At 41.2% G+C, this 18,784-nt stretch overlaps 2 protein-coding genes across 5 annotated transcripts in view; one reads left to right on the forward strand and one right to left on the reverse strand.

Annotated features, from left to right (window-relative positions):
- The window catches only part of nt5dc1 (5'-nucleotidase domain containing 1), a 568,661-nt gene that overhangs the window by 23,842 nt on the left and 526,035 nt on the right, over positions 1–18,784 (forward strand). For all 4 annotated transcript variants that reach the window (XM_067984694.1, XM_067984695.1, XM_067984698.1 and 1 more), the window contains exon 6: positions 4,207–4,288. In XM_067984694.1, the coding sequence (XP_067840795.1) occupies positions 4,207–4,288 (82 nt within the window). The remainder of the gene's footprint in view (positions 1–4,206; positions 4,289–18,784) is intronic.
- The window catches only part of LOC137321546 (collagen alpha-1(I) chain-like), a 90,036-nt gene continuing 84,839 nt past the window's right edge, over positions 13,588–18,784 (reverse strand). The window contains exon 18 of the mRNA XM_067983942.1: positions 13,588–15,440. Coding sequence (XP_067840043.1) covers positions 13,672–15,440 — 1,769 coding nt within the window. The 3' untranslated portion in view covers positions 13,588–13,671. The remainder of the gene's footprint in view (positions 15,441–18,784) is intronic.

Here is an 18,784-nt window from a genome sequence, read left to right on the forward strand (position 1 = left end):
ATATGTCCTTCCGAAGGTGCGGTGCCCAGAACTGCTCACAGTACTCCAGGTGCGATCGAACCAGGGTTTTGTACAGCTGCAGCATAACTTCTGCCCCCTTGTACTCTAGTCCTCGAGATATAAAGGCCAGCATTCAACCCATAAAGTCTCTGTTGGCTGCTTACCTCTCGTCATATCCCCCTTTATCATTGAAGTGATTTAATCTCGAATCATTAAGGCTACTCCTCCCCCTCTTCCATTTTCCCTATCTCTCCTGTAGACCTTATACCCTGGTATATTTATTTCCCAATCCTGACCATCCTGCAGCCATGTCTCCGTAATAGCTATCATGTCATACCCTCCAATTTGAATTTGAACCTGTCGTTCATTTAATTCATTCCTTATATTCCGTGCATTTGTATATAGAACTCTTAGTTGGGCCACACACCCTAACCTGACCTTCAGTTTTGATGCTGGGTTAATCGCCTTATGCCTTCTAGTTTTCACTTTATCTGTAGTGCCTAAAGTACACTTTCTTTCCGCTGCTCTACGCTTTTCCCTTTCACTTGTTCTTGAACAACTGTTTGTACTATTTGTATTGTTAATTTCCCCTGGGTCTTCCCCTTTCTTGCTCTCAACTTTACTCCCTTCTGACTCCCCGCTCAGGTTCCCATCCCCCTGCCACTCTAGTTTAAACCTTCCCCAACAGCACTAGCAAACACCCCCGCGAGGACATTGGTCCCGGTCCTACTCGGGTGTAACCCGTCCCGCTTGTACAGGTCCCACCTTCCCCAGAACCGGTCCCAATGTCCCAGGAATCTAAATCTCTCCCTCCTACACCATCCCTGCAGCCACGCATTCATCCGGCCTAGTCTCCTGTTCCTATACTCACTAGCACGTGGCACCGGTAGTAATCCTGAGATCACTACCTTTGAATTCCTGCTTTTTAATTTATCTCCTAACTCCTTAAATTCACCTTGCAGGACCTCATCCCTTTTTATTTAACCTATGTCGTTGGTACCAATATGGACCACGACTACTGGCTGTTCATCCTCCCCCTCCAGAATGCCCTGCAGCCACTCCGTGACATCCTTGACCCTAGCACCAGGGAGGCAACATTCCATCCTGGAGTCGTGTTTGCGGCCGCAGAAATGCCTATCTGTTCCCCTTACAATTGAATCCCCTATCACTATAGCCCTGGCACTCTTCTTCCTCCCCTCCTGTGCAGCAGAGCCACCCGCGGTGCCCCGAACTTGGCTCTTGCTGCTTTCCCCTGATAAGCCATCTCCCCCAACAGTATCCAAAGCAGAATATCTGTTTGAGAGGGAGATGGCCCCAGGGGACTCCTGCTCTACCTGCCTAGTCCTTTTACTCTGCCTGGCGGTCACCCATTTCCTTTCTGCCTGCGTAATCTTTACCTGCGTTGTGCTATCCACGATAGTCTCAGCATCGCGGATGCTCCACAGTGAATCCACCCGCAGCTCCAGCTCCGAAATGCGGTTAGCCAGTAGCTGCAGCTGGACACACTTCCTGGACACATGGTTGCCAGGGACACTGGTCATGTCCATGACTTCCCGCATAGTGCAGGAGGAGCATATCACGGGTGTGAGCTCTGCTGCCATGACTTGCCTTAGACTCTCAGACTCTCCTCCCGGTCTCTCCTTTTATACTGCGCTCCGCGGTCGGACTCTCCTGCCTCACCTGTGACGTCGCACAGTAGTTTTCTCTTGTTGCAGGTCTGCTGCTGCTTTTATTCCCCAATCTCAGTCTTCTGCCGCTCAGGCCCGCCGCCGCTCTGTGGAAAAAGTTAGGAAAAGCAAGGCAAAGCAGCACCTCCTTCCTCCACTTCACCGAACTCCTGCACTCACCAAACTCTCAACAGTACACTCTTTGCTGGTTGCACTGACAGGCCCCTGTTTTTCTACAGGTTGTGACTCAGATGAGTCAGGTCTGCCCCACCTCCAGGAACCAGTTTAATCTAGCTAACCAATTAACTTACTACAGCAGCTCTCTGCTGAAGCCTGACAGAAACTTAAAAATTTAAACTTTAAAATTGAACTTAAACAGTTGAAAGCAATATACTCTAGATTTTAAAGAGATTAACCCTTAAACTCCCACACTTACGATGTGGAGATGCCGGTGATGGACTGGGGTTGACAATTGTAAACAATTTTACAACACCAAGTTATAGTCCAGCAATTTTATTTTAAATTCACAAGCTTTCGGAGGCTTCCTCCTTCGTCAGGTGAACGATGTGAAAATGAAATCCTCGAAATGAAATCGCATTTATAATTTTTCTTATATAATTTATAATGTTTCTACCTCTCTATCTCTGTTTTTTTTGTTTGTTGTTTTTTTTTTGGTGATTTGTATATTCTGTGAGACCTGGCAGGTAACACCTGTCTGTCTGCTCACTGATTGCCTTGGCAACGGGCAGTTGAAAAAACTGTCTGTACTCACCAAGCATTGTTCTGTGAATTATAAATGCGATTTCATTTCGAGGATTTCATTTTCACATCGTTCACCTGACGAAGGAGGAAGCCTCCGAAAGCTTGTGAATTTAAAATAAAATTGCTGGACTATAACTTGGTGTTGTAAAATTGTTTACAATTCCCACACTTACCACACTCTCAGCAGATCACTCTGTGTTGGCCGCACTCCTTCCATCTTTTAGTTTTCTCTTTACCTGTACTGCCTAACGCATAATTTCTGTCTCTTACTCTACTATTTTCCTTTTTGTTTGTTTTAGAATTATTATTTATACTACTTTCCTCCTAAGCCTCCCCCCCCCCCCCCCCCCACCGACCGACCGACCCCCGGCCATTTACTAGTTTAAAGTCCTTGTGACTGCCCTATTTATCCTTTCTGCTAGGACCCTGGTCCCAGCCCGATTCAGGTGGATCCCGTCCCAACGGCACTGATGACAGTGTCGCATGAAATGGAACCCCTCTTTCCCACGCCACTCTTTCAGCCACTTGTTCACCTCCCTAACCTGCTTATCCCTGCGCCAATTTGCATGTGGCTCAGGTAATAATTCAGAGATTATAACCCTTGAGGTCCTTTTTTTAAATTTAGTTCCTAGTACTCTGAACAGGAGCTAGGACTTCCTTTTCTAATCTTTCCTTTGTTGTTGATTCCAACATGGACCACAACGATTGGATCCTCTCCCTCCCCCTCCAATATCCTTCAAGCCAGTTCGAGATGTAATTTGCCTGCAAATATTCTCTATCTCTTTCCCATTATTTGGTGGCCTATAGAGTACACCCAGTAGTGTAATAGCTTCTCTATTGTTCCTTAATTCTAACCAAATAGATTCTGTCTTTGACCCCCCTTAACTACATCATCCCTTTCCAGTGCTATAATAGTTTTTTTTGATCAATACTGCCACCCCTCCTCCTTTCTTTCCTTCCCTATCTTTCCTGCATACCTTGTAGCCAGGAATATTAAGTACCCAATCCTCCCCTTCTTTGAGGCAGATCTCTCTTATTGCCACTATATCATAGTCCCACGTGGCGACTTGAGCCTGCAGCTCACCAACCTTATTTACCATGCTATATGCATTTAGGCAAATGCCCTCCAATCTCATTTTAGGATCTTACTATGTTGGCAGAAGTGCAGTGAACACTTCAAAGAAATTAAATCTGGTGTCCAGTTCACAACTGGAAATGTAAGTACTGGCTTTTTTTTAATGGAGAGTGGGGGGGGAACAAGGGTAAGTGGTGGCATGGAGGAAACGGCCTTGTTGCTGGAGCTGAAAAATGTGGAGACGGCAGGAGGGAGCATTGGGCAGAAGTCCTGATTTTTACAACCTTCAGTTTGGGAGAACAGTTTTGTAGTGCAATCTATCTGGGAGGTGGAGTTGGGGGCAAATCAATCAATCTAACATTGAATAGATAAGTCAAAGCTTTGCAAGTGTGACATAATTGGAAATTGTTACAGGAAGTGTGTGCTACACACAATAATAGATGCTTAAAAAGCAAGTATACAATACACTCAATTATTAGTTGTCATAACTTTTAAATTTATAAATAGTTAGAATACCCTAACTATATTTCAGTATAGTAATTTCCATATTTTTGTCTTCCATATTATGTTTTTAATCCAGATAATTATTTTAATTCTGGCTGCATTTATGACTGATCTGACTTGAACTGATCTGTACTTCTGAATCTTAAAAACCAATTGAACTGATGTGATTAGGGTGTTTAAACCATTGCTTTTTCACAGAATAGAAATGTGAAGAAATATGAATTCTGGAAGGATGTGATTGCTTCCATAGAATACAATTACAAAGCATCTGCCTTTAAAGGTAAGGCATGTTTTCATAATTCCAGAATACACAGTTTTATAGGAATTTATAGAAATTGGCATTTTGGGTTGCCAATTCTTGAAAAGGATTGCACATCTTGAACTTTGTGATGAACCACTGCTATGATGTCATCCAATTCTTGTAGGCTACTTGAAGCTTAACTGTTATGGCTGTTTTGGATTTTCTTCTGATTATTTAATCTCTGTTTCAGGACCAGTGTTGAAAATAGTACACTTCAAATGTTCCTTCACCAGTTATATCATGTCTCATTTGCGTTAAAGCATGTGCTGTTGCACCATAAAAGTACTTCCATTGTTTTTTTCTGGGTCTTATTTAAGCAACTATGAAACTTTGCTAGAAGGAAGAAATGTAAAGCGAAGTTTGCCCTTTCAGTCTATTTGAATTCCAACGTTGTACTCGGGTAGAATTTCCTGTCAATTTGTGTCCGAGAAATGGCGTAATAGTCGTGCAATACCGACATGAGAGATTGAGGAAATTTAGGTGTAAGTGATTTACGCCCTTATAAAACACCTGAATTTTCTCTTTCTTTTAGGCCTGTCTAATTGCTCTGCCCACAGGCTAAAGAGCTGTACACATGAATTTCCTGCAATAACGCCGGTTCGAAACGGGTGTAAAATTAAGCCCAGAATTTTAAGAAAAGCAGTAAACAAAGTCATTTTTCTGGTGTTTTAATGAAATTTTTTAAAGCGATTTTGATTTGAAATCCTCTGAGACCTGCACTGTACTTTCTGTTTCTTTGAATGCATTTTTATGGTGTCAGTACATGTCACATTAAAAATTGAAAAGCTTCTGTGATTGCATGTTCTTAAACATGCTGTGCTTAATATGCTGAATGATAGTTAGATGCCTTAAATCTTTAATTTTCTTACTTAAAGAAGGAATATATGGTGTGAGTTTAGTGCTTTCCTCGGGCCCCAGTTGTTTATACTGATTTCTGCTTGTTTACGCCCATTTTTATGTTCCAGGGTATACTTATAATATTGGCAAGAACTTTGGGTGTAAATAGATGTCAGCAGGATGGGCATAATTTCGAGCTTAACTTCCCAATTACCCTCCCACAGGAAATTCCACTCCACACATTTACTGTTTAAACATACTATATTAGTTTTAGATTTAATTTACTTACTTTGCTACTTTATTTTTCAGTGTGGTTGAATGCATTATGATGGTGCATCCTCACTTTGACATCACAGTACATCATAAGTTGGGTTAATATTATCCATGATTGTAGCTGTTCAGGCTAGAATGATCAAGCACACTTTAATGGACTTTTTCTTGGATATCGAGTTACAGCTGATGAGATCGTTTTTTGTGTGCTCTGCCATATTTTGAATAAGGTCAAATATTAATAGATTAGACCTTTCCTCAATCATTTATCCTGCCCATATTTTTAATGACAGTAACTAGCTTAACTAAGAAGGAAATTCTAGGGGGGGAGGAGTAATTTATTTGAAGTACTTCCCTATTTTAATTATATAATTTCACACTAATGTATTTGATTTTTAAAAAATCTCATATGTTTACCCTCATAGGGACCAACCACATTGCATCTCTTCCATCTTGCTAGGCAACGTAATGACATTCATGTACTTGATCAGCTCCATTGGAAGCAATGGAGGTACAGCTTAGCCAGCTGACAGCATACTTTACAGAAGTTGGGCAGGTCTGTAGCAGCTTTTAGGTTGATTCAAAGTTATTTTCACTGGAAGCACTCCAGGATGCTTTCTGTTGGAAATGCGACTTACTAGATATTTTCTGTTGCGTTCAGCATGAAAGACCACTTCCATAAGTGATCCCAATGAACAAAAGTATGTCTTTATATGCATAATCTCTGGTAATATAGTGTTGATTGGGGTCAAGCAGAACACTTTTGTTACTGTAATTTGCTGACTGGAATTGATTTAAGCCATTTACTTTTCTCCTCTTTTGGATAATGTGACCATGCGAGTTTATCTATAAACTGTGTATAATAATAAAAACAGAAAATGCTGGAAATACTCAGCAAGTCAGGCAGCATCTGTGGAGAAAGAAACAGTTAACGTTTCAGGTCGATGACCCTTCATTAGAACTGGAAGAAGTGAAGATTAAACATTTTTTAAGCAAGTACAGAGCCAGGGAAAGTGGTGGGGGTGGAGGAAGGGGAGGAGAGGAAAGAACAAAAGGGAAGCTCTGATAGGGTGGAGGGCAGGAGTGATTAAATGACAAAAGAGATGATGGTACAAGGCAAAGAGGGTGGTAATAGGACAAGTAAAGAAACAAAAGATGGGTCTAGAGGAGTTGTAAATGGCAACATCAGAATTATTCCCAGCACTCGCTGTCCAAAAAATGGGAGCAGTGGTTATGATCTGAAGTTATTGAAATCACTGTTGAGTACGGAAGGTTGTAAAGTGCCTAAACGAAAGATCAGGTGCTATTCCTCAAGCTTCCGTTGAGCTTCATTAGAACAGCACCTGATCTTTCGATTATGCGCTTCATAACCTTCAGGACTCGAGATTGATTTCAGTGGCTTCAGATCAAAACCACTGCTCCCATTTTTTTTCAGACAGCTCATGCTGATAATGATTCAGCTGTTGCCATTTACAGCTCCTCTAGATCCATCTTTTGTTTCTTTACTTGTTCCATTACCACCCTCCTTGCCTTGCACCATCATCCCTTTTGTCATTTAATCACTCCTGCCCACCTACCCTCCACCCTATCACCGACCATCCCTTCCTCCCCCCACCCTCCCTTTTCCCTGGCTGTGTACTTGCTTAAAAACTGTTTAATCTTCAACTTCTTCCAGTTCTGATGAAGGGTCATCGACCTGAAGCGTTTCTTTCTCCACAGATGCTGCCTGACATGCTGAGTATTTTCAGCATTTTCTGTTTTTATTTCAGATTTCCAGTATCAGCAGTATTTTGCTTTTGCTATAAACTGTGTATACCAGGTTTATTAAAAGTAAGAATTAAACAGTAGAAAGAGGTCAATATGGCAGATGTCACTTGATTGCAGAGCCTTTAATGTACACCTCTGCAGATACAAAAAATAACAATGGTCCGACACTTCACTTTTTTCTAAAGATGCTGAACCTGAATCAGCTTCTATGACACAAACTTGTATGTGACGTTTAGTCTATTCTCATGGAGTCTTCAGGTATTTGCGTCTGGTTCATTGGGCCTAAAGAAATTGAAAGCTGCAGCAGAGTTGGTGAGAAAATACCCCACATTCCCTTTGAGGTTGAAGCTGGCACACGAAATCGGGACGATGTCTTTCGCAGTTGAAGGAGGTTATCAAATTTAAGTGCTGGCCTCCTGAATCTCCAGCAGATTCTAGACACAAATGATTTGCACATGGTTGTAAGCATCAATACTTCAAATTGATCATTTTCAGGACAAAGCAGGCAGCCTGTCTTAAGTGGCTTCTACCTGCTTTGCAATCAAAACATGTCCGCACAAAAATATTGCTGCATGTCTGTGAACTGATTCCCCCACAATGGAAATTCCTTGGTGAAGATTATGTATTTTAGCTAGACTGGCTACTGCAGTAAACAAAATGTAAAGTAACCAAATAAATATAGATATTAAAAATAGAGTCTTTTGATTCAGAAAAGGATAGATCTCCTTATGTGTTATAGAGATGTCATAGAGTGACCTAGCAGACAGAAGGAGGACCAGCATCAATAAGCTTTTCTGAACATATAACATTTTTTCGGTATAAAATAGTATCATGGCATGGCATCTTTAAATAAAAGTGCTCCTGTGTGCATTCCAAGTGAAATAGTATTTTATTCATAAGCATTCTTCTATGATGTCTTCTATCTGGGGCAATTTCTGCTAACATACCAAGAAGATTATATTTTCCAGTGCACGTTCTGTATCAGAAAATTTTATGAAAAAGGAAATAGAAAAAAAAATTGCAACAAAACATGGTACAAGAGAAGCTGGAAAAATGCAAGCCAATAGTGAGGCATTATATCTCTGTGTATACCATTTTAATTTTTTGTCTGTTACTTGTCCCTTTTTCCACATGACTCAACTACACTGCTGTTCCTATTGTTTACTGCATTATGAACTGCATTAGTAATGCGCTTTTGCTATATTCCAGTTTGCTATCAGAAACTCATTTGCACATCAACTTAGTAATAAAGATATTGGGGTGGTTTCCAGTTTGTGCGCAATCGGCAAATCATTTATTTTCTTTTCCTTGCATTTAGAAGTATTCCTTGATGTATTTAAAAGTGGTAACCTGGTACAGTTTTATTTATACTGCTGAAAATGAATTTATCACAAAAAATAAGTACTTTTAAAAGAGTGTCTCGTCCTCCACCTGAGTAACCTGATTTTATATCACTGAAAATCACTGAAAATGACTTAGAAGAACTATACTGAACTAGTTACTAGTTTCATTGGTGTACACTTGTCATTCTCTTAGTAAACTAAATATTTTTAATAGGTAAAAATGTTTAAAACGTGCTTCCTAATGCACCTAAGAAAACGAGCTTAATTTGAAGACCTTCCTCGAAAGGCTGCAAATGGATGCAATGGGTGGAAACTCGCCATCCTCGTTATATCGACCTGGGGGTGTGGCCAGTGATTTTTGAACCAGCGCAGAAGATTGCGGAAACTCTATTTACGCTTGACGTAACCTACGCTTGATTTTCCATGAAAGCGGAAGCTCTACCCCATTAACTCAGTTCCCACTGCTACTATTGTAGTGTCAGATCAGTAGCTGCTGCACTCCCCATTGCTGTACTGTTTTGCTTAGAATGAAAGCTTTACTCTTTGTAGGTTAAATAGGAACAAAGAATTGACTTGGAGCTGCCCCAAGATAAGTATGATATAGTGCTGATTCAGTGGCTGACTTTGGTCTGCTGTGTTGGTCATCTGCTGAAGGGACTTGCTTCTAGTGGGCAATATCAACAAATATCACTAGCTAACTTAGAACATGAAGGTATCTTCTGAGTATTCAGCATCAATGAACTTTGTAATGATTGTAACACTGCCAGTGCTTTTGTCACTTTTGTCAGAAACTAAATATTTAGCTGAATACAGCAAATTTAGTCTGCATTTGCAATATTCCCATTTCATTCAACCCAAAAACAATCACAGAATACAGTTATAAAAAGATAAACTTGCTTTTCTGTATTACCTTATCGCATTTCAAATTCTTCAAAGCACTTTAAGTACAATGTTGAAGAGCAACGATTGTTATGCAGACAAATGTGGCAACTGATTTGTGCACAGCAATAGATTATCTTTGGTTGGTTGACAGAAGAATGTTGCCAAAAGTACAGAGAGAGATCTTCCTACGTTTCTTTGAACAGCACCATGAGACCTTTAATATCCACTGAGCCTGATTAACGGGCAGATGGCCTTGGTTAAACATCGCATCTAAAAGATGGTACTTCGACAGTGCAGCATTCCTTCATCGCTGTCCTGTTTTTTGTTGTTTCTTAATCCTTTGTTATACTTGAAATCAATTTGGTTTTCCTTAATTTTGTGAATTATCAGAAGAACAGTAGCATCAGTAATTGTATATTTTTCTTGTAGCCCAGCTTATTAGGTTATTAGGAAATCAAATGCTGAGCATGTATATGAAAATATCTTCACAATATTACATATAGGGTTAAAAAGTATTCTCTTGCTCCCAGCAATGCATAAAGCCCAGAACCTTTTCCTCACCTGAAGGCTCTATGGCCGTTGTCAAACATGTTGCTACCAAATGTTCGGAACAAACATCCTCTTCATCCTCTTTACTGGAGTGGGTTAGGTTAGACAGACATTAGAATATCCAATACTGTTCACTGGGGGGCAGGGAACCAAATTTGGCAAAAATGGAGATGATGGTCAAGTGGGATAGAATGCAAACAGTAGCACCTTGGAATCTTTAGAGCATGGAGGCTGACAAAGAGGACACTGGAAAAATTGAGTCCAGAGTTGATGAAAGCCTGGATAAAGATTGAGGCAAGGGCAGAGGTAGGCACTGGTATGCAAATAGAATCAAGTGGTCAAGATGATAGGCAGGTTATTTGGGCCCAAAGCTTAACCTTGGGTCCAGCAGGACACTGAGGTTGTGCACAGTCTGGATTAACCTTTGCGAGTAACTAGGGAGGGGGATGAGGTCGGTGGCAATAGAGAGGAGCTTCTGATGGAAGCTGAAAGCAATGACTTTGGTTTTCCTAATGTTCAATTGGAGGAAATTCTGATTCATTCATGACTTAATGTCTGACGGTACAGATGTGGCCATGGCGACAAGGGAAGTGCTGGACAGATAGATCTGTGGAAATTGACGTCTTGCCCACAGATGATACCACAGAGATGCATCCTGTAGATGAAAAAGAGGAGGGGCTCAAGAATGGATCTTTGGGGAAATCTGGAGATATCTGTGAGGCAAGAGGAGAAGCCATTGCTGGAGATCGGCTGGCCGTATTGAGATGGGTAGGAATGGATCCATGGAAGGGCAATCCCATGGAGCTGGAACACAGGACATGTGGTAAATGAGGATGGCATAATCAACTATATTGAATGCTGTGGAGATGTCAAGGGGACAAGGAGGAAGAGGCAAAACTAACATATAATTTGAATTATGGTAAATTTAAATTGAGAGTAGACTGTAACCCTGTGGGGTTATGTGAAGTGTTTGTGTGTTGTTTCAGCACGTCGTAGGATGAAGCATCTTTGTATGTGTATGTGGTATCTGGATGATTGGCTAATCAGAGCCAGATGTCTGAGATTTGTCAGCCTAACTAGGTCCAATTTTTAAGTTGAACCTGCTTAGTAAGTGACTTCTCCCCGAGCCTTCCTTTACCAACCAGCCTTGGTTTACACATGGTGGTCATGAGGACAACTGCGCCAGTTTTTACAAAAAAAAGTGTTTGCCCACTGAGGCCGATCTTCAAACTATGTGTTGTTGGCGGGTGTTCTCACCCGCTGACTGCAGGCATTAGGAAATCTCAGCTACTGCCCATGATTTTTAGATATGCGTGTCTGACAAAACTCCCTGCTGGCAGTGCGCACTCAGAAAATCAACTCTCATGAATATATGAAGATTCTTTAGGTCTGAGCACTTCTCTAATTCATAACACTTATCGAGTGAAATTTATTCATTCCTCCTCTTCGCCCCCCCCCACACACACACACACACACACACACACTTTTGTAGTTATAGACGTAAAATAAAAGCTGTAGGTTTTGAAAGATGGAAAACTCTCAGCATTCAAATGGTTATGGCATAAGAATTTGGAAATTCAAACCAAAAGTGTTTTTATCTACGGAAGAGGCAACATGATTAGAATATCACATATAGTAGTGGGTAATTGCAGAATGGAATTATGCTGTAATTTAATTGGTGTTCCATGGTATTGCATTTTTCCAGTTGGTACCTTAGCTGTTCCATCTATTATGTAATTGCAAATGCATTCTTGCACCCCATTCTGCTGAAACTGCAGATTATTTATTTGACCAGCAAGGAACATTGAAATCGTCTTTAGTGAACAAATAAAAATCTAGATGTAAATTGAGGAATGGTATATTTTCTTGCAGTGACTCATGCATCTGGGGTGATATTTTTGCAATGTAATTTGTATCACTGTTTACCAAACAAGATAATGCAGAGGGGAAAAATACCAAAATCATTTATAAAGAGTCTTACCTGAGAAAATCTAAGTCTTGAAATTGCTCTGAGCAATGTTAAAATAAGTGGATTAGTGACCCTATTAAACTGGCAGAAACAGGAATTTGATATGAGTGTGTGAAGCACTGCAATAATTTCATGAGCAATAACTTCCAGGCTGTAGTTTTCTGGTGGTGCTTTGTACTGAAATAATATCTTAAAAGTATGATTCAGGTCATGTATGCATTCTCTCACAGAAATTCCTGTTTGTTCAATAGACTTTTTCAGTTTTTCAGACAGGAGGGAAGTATACAGTGGTGTTCCCCAGGGGTCGGTATTAGGACCATTGCTCTTATTGATATATATTAATGACCTGGGCTTGGGTATACAGGGTATAATTTCAAAGTTTGCAGATGACATGAAACTCGGGACTGCAGTAAACAATGTGGAGGATAGTAACAGACTTCAGGAGGACATAGACAGACTGGTGAAATGGGCAGTCACATGGCAGATGGCATTTAATACAGAGAAGTGTGAAGTGATACATTTTGGCCGGAAGAATGAGGTGACACAATATAAACTAAATGGTACAATTTTAAATGGGGTTCAGGAACAGAGACCTGGGGGTGCATGTACACAAATCTTTGAAGGTGGCAGGACAAGTTGAGAAGGCTGTTTTTAAAAGAAAAAGCTTATGGGATCCTGGGTTTTATTAATAAAGGCATAGAGTACAAAAGCAAGGAAGTTGTGTTAAACCTTTATAAAACCCAGGTTCGGCCTCAGCTGGAGCATTGTGTTCAATTCTGGGCACCACAATTTAGGGAGCATGTCAAGGCCTTAGAGAGGGTGCAGGTGAGATTTACTAGAATCTGCAGTATTTTCCTTTTGATTTACTAGAATGGTACCAGGGATGAAGGACTTCAGTTATGTGGAGAGACTGGAGAAGCTGGGGTTGTTCTCCTTAGAGCAGAGAAATTGAAGAGAGGATTTGATAAAGGTGTTCAAAATCATGAACAGTTTTGACAAAGTAAATAAGGAGAAACTGTTTCCAGTGGCAGAAGGGTCGGTAGCCAGAGGACACAGATTTAAGGTGATTGGCAGAAGAACCAGAGGCGACATGAGGAAACATTTTTTTACGTAGAGAATTGTTATGATCTGGAATGCATTGCCTGAAAGGGTGATGGAAGCAGATTCAGTAATAACTTTCAAAAGGGAAATGGATCAATACTTGAAGGGAAAAATTTACAGGGCTGTGGGGAAAGAGCAGGGGAGTGGGTCTAATTGGATAGCTCTTTTAAAGAGCCAGCACAGGCACGATGAGCTGTAACATACTATGATACTATGAAATTTGGTGTGTGATGGAAGTAAAAACTTGTTCATATCAGCATCAAGAAGCACTGACTGCATTTATTAAGCTGCAATAAGAGATGCTACTTGAGCAGAAACACCAAGTGAACAGTGAGAAAATAAGAAAATAACTTATTGTTCAGTATTTGTTGAAGGATATGTGCATCTGAAAATTTCAGTATGGTAGCCAGGGGATTTTGTTTCAAGTAATTTTATTGACATGGATAATGGCAGCAGAACAAACATTTGCTGTTAAAAACACATTCTTTGTAAAAGGATATTGTTAATCTGATGTTTTATGTTTGTTATTTTATTTCTATATTTGATTTCTAATCAGGGCACTATGTTTTTCCAATCAAAATATAGCCACAGTAAATTCAGTCAGATCATCCATTTCAAATTGCACTTTTTTCAATTGATATGCATCATGATTGAACAATGAGAAACCCTGAGAAGGAGGAACATTTCTTATCAGATGAATACAAACCATTGGAGTCTTCTGAAGGTAACTGTATATAAACTTGGTCATTTCTATGTAGGGTTAGTATAGCACTTCCTGAGGCCTGATCAATATAACCTTTTTTATAGTCATCATATGTGTACATTACAGGTTCATCATTTTTGTATAATCCAACCCAAACATTTGCTCCCTTGACTTGTATATGGTAAGAAAATTGATAGATGCCAGATATTTCACATGTAAATATCCCAGTAGATGGATCATAATTATTATTTGAATTGATTAATATTTTGTCAAACACTATTGGTTGTCCTGTTGATGAATATGAATGAGAAAGCATGGCTGTAAATGCTGGAACAGGATTAAGCTGTACATTCATTTCTCCAGGTGGGCCTGGTGGACCAGGAAGTCCTGGTTGACCTGGAGGGCCTACTGCTCCTTCTCGTCCAGGTGAACCAGCTAGATTGCCTGTTATTTTTCCATAATAATTTCCTGGAGGACCTGGTGGACCAGGAAGTCCTGGATGTCCCTTTTCTCCAGGGAATCCAGGAGGTCCTTGAGATCCAGGTGGACCTCTTGGACCAGATGTTCCAGGGGGCCCTATCATTGCATCTTTACCAGGGTACCCAGGTGATCCTGGAGCACCTGGACTACCTGATTTACCAGGTGATCCAGCTTGTCCTGGGTCACCTTTTCGACCAGGTGGTCCTTGTTGTCCCTCTGAGCCTGGGGCACCTGGTTGTCCTGGAGATCCAGATTTTCCTGGTGCACCACCTTGTCCTGGCTGACCCGGTGAGCCTGGATACCCTTGTGGACCTGAAGGTCCTGGACTACCTCTTGATCCTGCTGCACCAGCTAGTCCTGGTAACCCTTTTGGACCTTGCTGGCCCGGTGGTCCAGATGGCCCTTCAGGTCCTTGTGCTCCAGGTTGACCTGTGTCTCCTTTCTTCCCTTTTTCTCCAGGGTAACCATTTGCGCCCGCAGGACCACGCTCTCCTTTAGGACCTTGCAGTCCAGATTTTGCATTGCCTGGCAATCCTGGTGCTCCTGGCAAACCTTGTTCACCCCGTGAGCCCTTGGGTCCAGGAGCTCCTGTTGACCCTGGTTCTCCATTTGCTCCAGGCTTTCCACTTCTTGATGCTCCTGGTGGTCCAGGTGGTCCTTTTTGGCCTTGTGCTCCTGGCGTCCCATGTGAACCTGGGGCACCCGTTTCACCCTTTCCACCTGCTTTACCGGAAGGACCAGTGGGCCCAGGACTTCCATATCCTTTTGGTCCAGATGGACCTGGAGGTCCTTTTGGCCCTGGAGAACCTTTTTCACCTGGACGCCCTGGAGCTCCAGATCCTTTTTCTCCCTTTGGCCCTGGTTGACCTGGATCCCCTGTCTTCCCTTTTTCTCCAGGTGATCCTGATGCTCCTGGACGACCTGATGACCCTTGGGGGCCTGGTTTACCTGGAACTGATAATCCAGGTGGCCCAGGAGGTCCTTTGGGCCCTGTACTGCCTTTTCCTCCTTGTTTCCCAGGAGATCCCTCATCACCTTTTTCTCCAGGAGGTCCTGTTTCACCTGGCTTTCCTGGTGCTCCTGGAACGCCTGTTTTTCCTACAATTGACTTTCCTGATGGTCCTGTTGGTCCTGGTGGTCCAGGGTTACCAGGGGCCCCTCGCAGTCCGATACCTGGATTTCCTGCTGGACCTTGTGGTCCTCGTGGCCCACGTGGCCCGCGCTTTAATCCTATTATTAAAAAGAAAGAAAATATACCTTTTTAGATTTTGCTATTAGAACACAAATTCTTTTTATTTGGTTACTTTTGTATTCATCAAGGTAGCAGTAATAGTCTAAGAAGCACTTTTCCACAAAGTGCCAGCACTAGCTTTCTCACATCAACTCAGGCCTGTAATAAACCTTCTACTCTGTCCTAATAGTGTGCCTTCACCGCCAAACTCAGTAACAGCACTGGCTTGATTCAGGTACTTGTTTTTAGAGTGATGTAAGTGCACATCACAAAGTTATTCTGCACCTGTGTGCACAGTCATCCAGTGAGGAGCAAGTAGAACTTTCATACTTACATACTTAGTTCTGTTTGAATCATTCCCATGCCTTTTCACTGTCTTACTAGGCTATTTTCACATTCTCCTGTTCATTAATGCCATTCCATTGCCTCACTGAGATCTTTGAATATCATCTACCAGTTTTCAGTTCTGTACAGCCTTTCCAACCTAGTCTACAACTGTCACTGAAATTTCTAATGGTTGTTAGGATCTAACTTTGTAACAGTAGAAACAAAGATAGTCCATCAGATCAGCTGAACTCTTTTCAAACTTTAATTCTATAGTGTAGAAGTTAGCAATGAATCTGTTGAAGTTATGCACTTTGATATTGCATCCAACATAAAATCCCAAACTTGTGCCAGTTCACCTGCATATAGACTGCTTATGTTGGGTCACTTTGAAGCAAAAACTGCTTTATAGTGAAGCAAATTTCATGATTTTCTGCCAAATTATGGGCAGTTTTAATGTAATGCTTTTAGCTCCCATACTCAGAAGAACACTCACTTGATACTGGTAGTTGATTTTAGAGTGGTGTGAGTGGACAGCACTAAGTTAATCATAGCCGATGAGCAGTCAGCAGAATTCTATTGGCTGTCTGTTCACCTTTGCTTCCTGGCCCCATGTTAGCTGACATTGTAAATGGTATCTTCTCAGGAACTGTCTCCCCTCTCCATTTCAAAACTGCCATCACTCCTTTTTTCAAAAAAACACACTCGACCCCTCTGTTCTTGCAAGCTGCTGCCCCACCCTCACCTGTTTTTTCTCTTCAAAGTTGTAATTTCCCAAATCCATGCTCAACTTACCCTCAGCTCCATATTTGAATCTCTCCAATCAGGTTTCTGCCCCTTCCACAGTACCGAAACGGTTCTAACCAAAGTCACAAATGACTGTGACAGTGGTGCGTTGTCTCCCCTCATCCTCCTCAACCTCTCTGCAGCCCTTTGACACTGTCGACCTCAGCATCCTCCTCCAAAGCCTGTCGTCCATTGTCCAGCTCAGTGAGACTGTTCTCCCTTGGCTCCATTATTATCTATCGAATCGTAGCCAGAGCATCCCCAATAATGGCTTCTCTGTCTGTCTCTGTACTGTCATCTTGGCAGTCCCCCAAGGATTTATCCTTGGTTCCTTCCTCTTCCTCATCTGCCTCCTGACCCATGGGAATTTTATTTCAAATTAGGGATATTGCTTGAGCTATTGTGATTTGTTTCTCTCCCCAAGCACATTGTTTGTAGAATGTCTTGCCGCCTATCAGGACTGATGGAATAGTTGAACCTGGAGATAATCCATATTTTGATGGAATAGTTGGACTCTGAGATAATCCATATATTGCTGCTTAACATCTGATAGCTGTCTATTATACATTAAAAATGATAAATGGATTGCAGCAATCTAACTCAAAATACATTGAAAACTCATACCAGGCTTTGTCAATGGCAAAACTCACTTTAAAAGCTATGCTTGTAGGTGATACTGTGATTGGGTTTTTCAGTGTTAACTGTCACAATGTTAGCTGCTAAAGCCATAGTTGCTGCATTATATTGACAGTTTATGGGGAAAAAAAACTGCCTGAGTCTGCATGCAGTTGTACCTCAGTCAAGAGCCATGTTGCTAAAAGTAAAGCTTAGTAAAGGCTTGCTTTTTATTTAATTTGGCCAATGGAACTGCATTTATATTTAATTTATTCATTGGAAGCCCACTTATTAATAATTTTCCTCATGGAGGCTCATTCTTTAATTAAATTTGCTGATGTGCAAGGCATTTTAATTCATTAACCGTATGTTTTTATTTCATTCACGTTCTCAAATTTGTCTTTAATTTATTTAATTTACTTTCCCTACCATTGTTAAGTTTCCTCATTTAATTTAGTGCTGTTCCTTCTCATTCTATGTAAAGCTGCATTAAAATAATGAATTGCTCATCTTTATTTCATATATTTATCTGAGTTTAATTTTAATTTATTTGACTTCTCTCCTCCTCTTGCCTTAATGTAGTGCAGCTGCTTTATCTTGGTCTTCAACCTTGCTCTGATTCCTCTGTCAATTCTCTCCCCTCGCATTGTAAAAAATACGATTTCTGGACCAAATCATAGCCATGTATCTTGTCCTGCAAAGCTTCAGACACTTGGCTAAAAAGCGAAGCGCAGGCCTTGTGTCTGTGAGAATACAAAGGGAGCCAGCATCCCACAGGAAATGACATGCCTGACATCAGGCAGTGATTGGAATATTGCAGAGACAGTAAAACTGTGAAACAGATACATTGAAGACCAATTGTTAGAAACAGATAACAAAACGTCCCAAGGCATAATCAAAGACTCAGGACCTGGGCACAGATTGATCCTGTTATATTAATTGCAAAAGCTTTGTTCAGATAATTAGGTAACTTTCATGATTGGCACATACAGGATGAGAAACCTTAAATGTCTGCATCCGAACAATCAAAATACATAGAAAGATAAGGGCATGTCCCTCCCCCATAAGATAGATAGAATGGACAACAGTCAACACCCTAGAATGGATAAAGATGTCTGGAACAATGGGTACCCTTGGGTGAGTGTGTGAGGAGACGTCCAGGACAGACAACATCATGGGGCTAATGTTGGTCAGTTTTCTCCCCATATATTATAACAGGCCTCTAACTCTCCTCTTGCCTCTTGCTATACTCTACCTTCCTCCTTGATCATTGCACTAGTCTCTACCTCCCCCTCCCAACCTCACTATTTTCCTCCTCTGGTCTATTCTCGCCCCCATCGTCGCATCTTACCTCAGTCCCAGTCCAATTATCCTTCATCCTCTAACCCCAATTGACTTAAAGACTGCATTAGTCTTGACTCCCCAGGTGGAGTGGTATGGGAGGTTGACTAGTATTTAATATTTTTAAGAAATACATTTTCTGAAATATCCATGGAAACAATTTAGTTTTTCTAGAATTCTATCTAAAACAAAAGAGAGCATTCCTAGAAATGCAAAGGATGCTTCTGGAATTTCAAACATGTTTTAAATATGTTTTTGTCTGCATTGTCAATCCTTT

The sequence above is a fragment of the Heptranchias perlo genome, chromosome 5, assembly GCF_035084215.1.
Source record: "Heptranchias perlo isolate sHepPer1 chromosome 5, sHepPer1.hap1, whole genome shotgun sequence".
NCBI classification, from domain to species: domain Eukaryota; kingdom Metazoa; phylum Chordata; class Chondrichthyes; order Hexanchiformes; family Hexanchidae; genus Heptranchias; species Heptranchias perlo.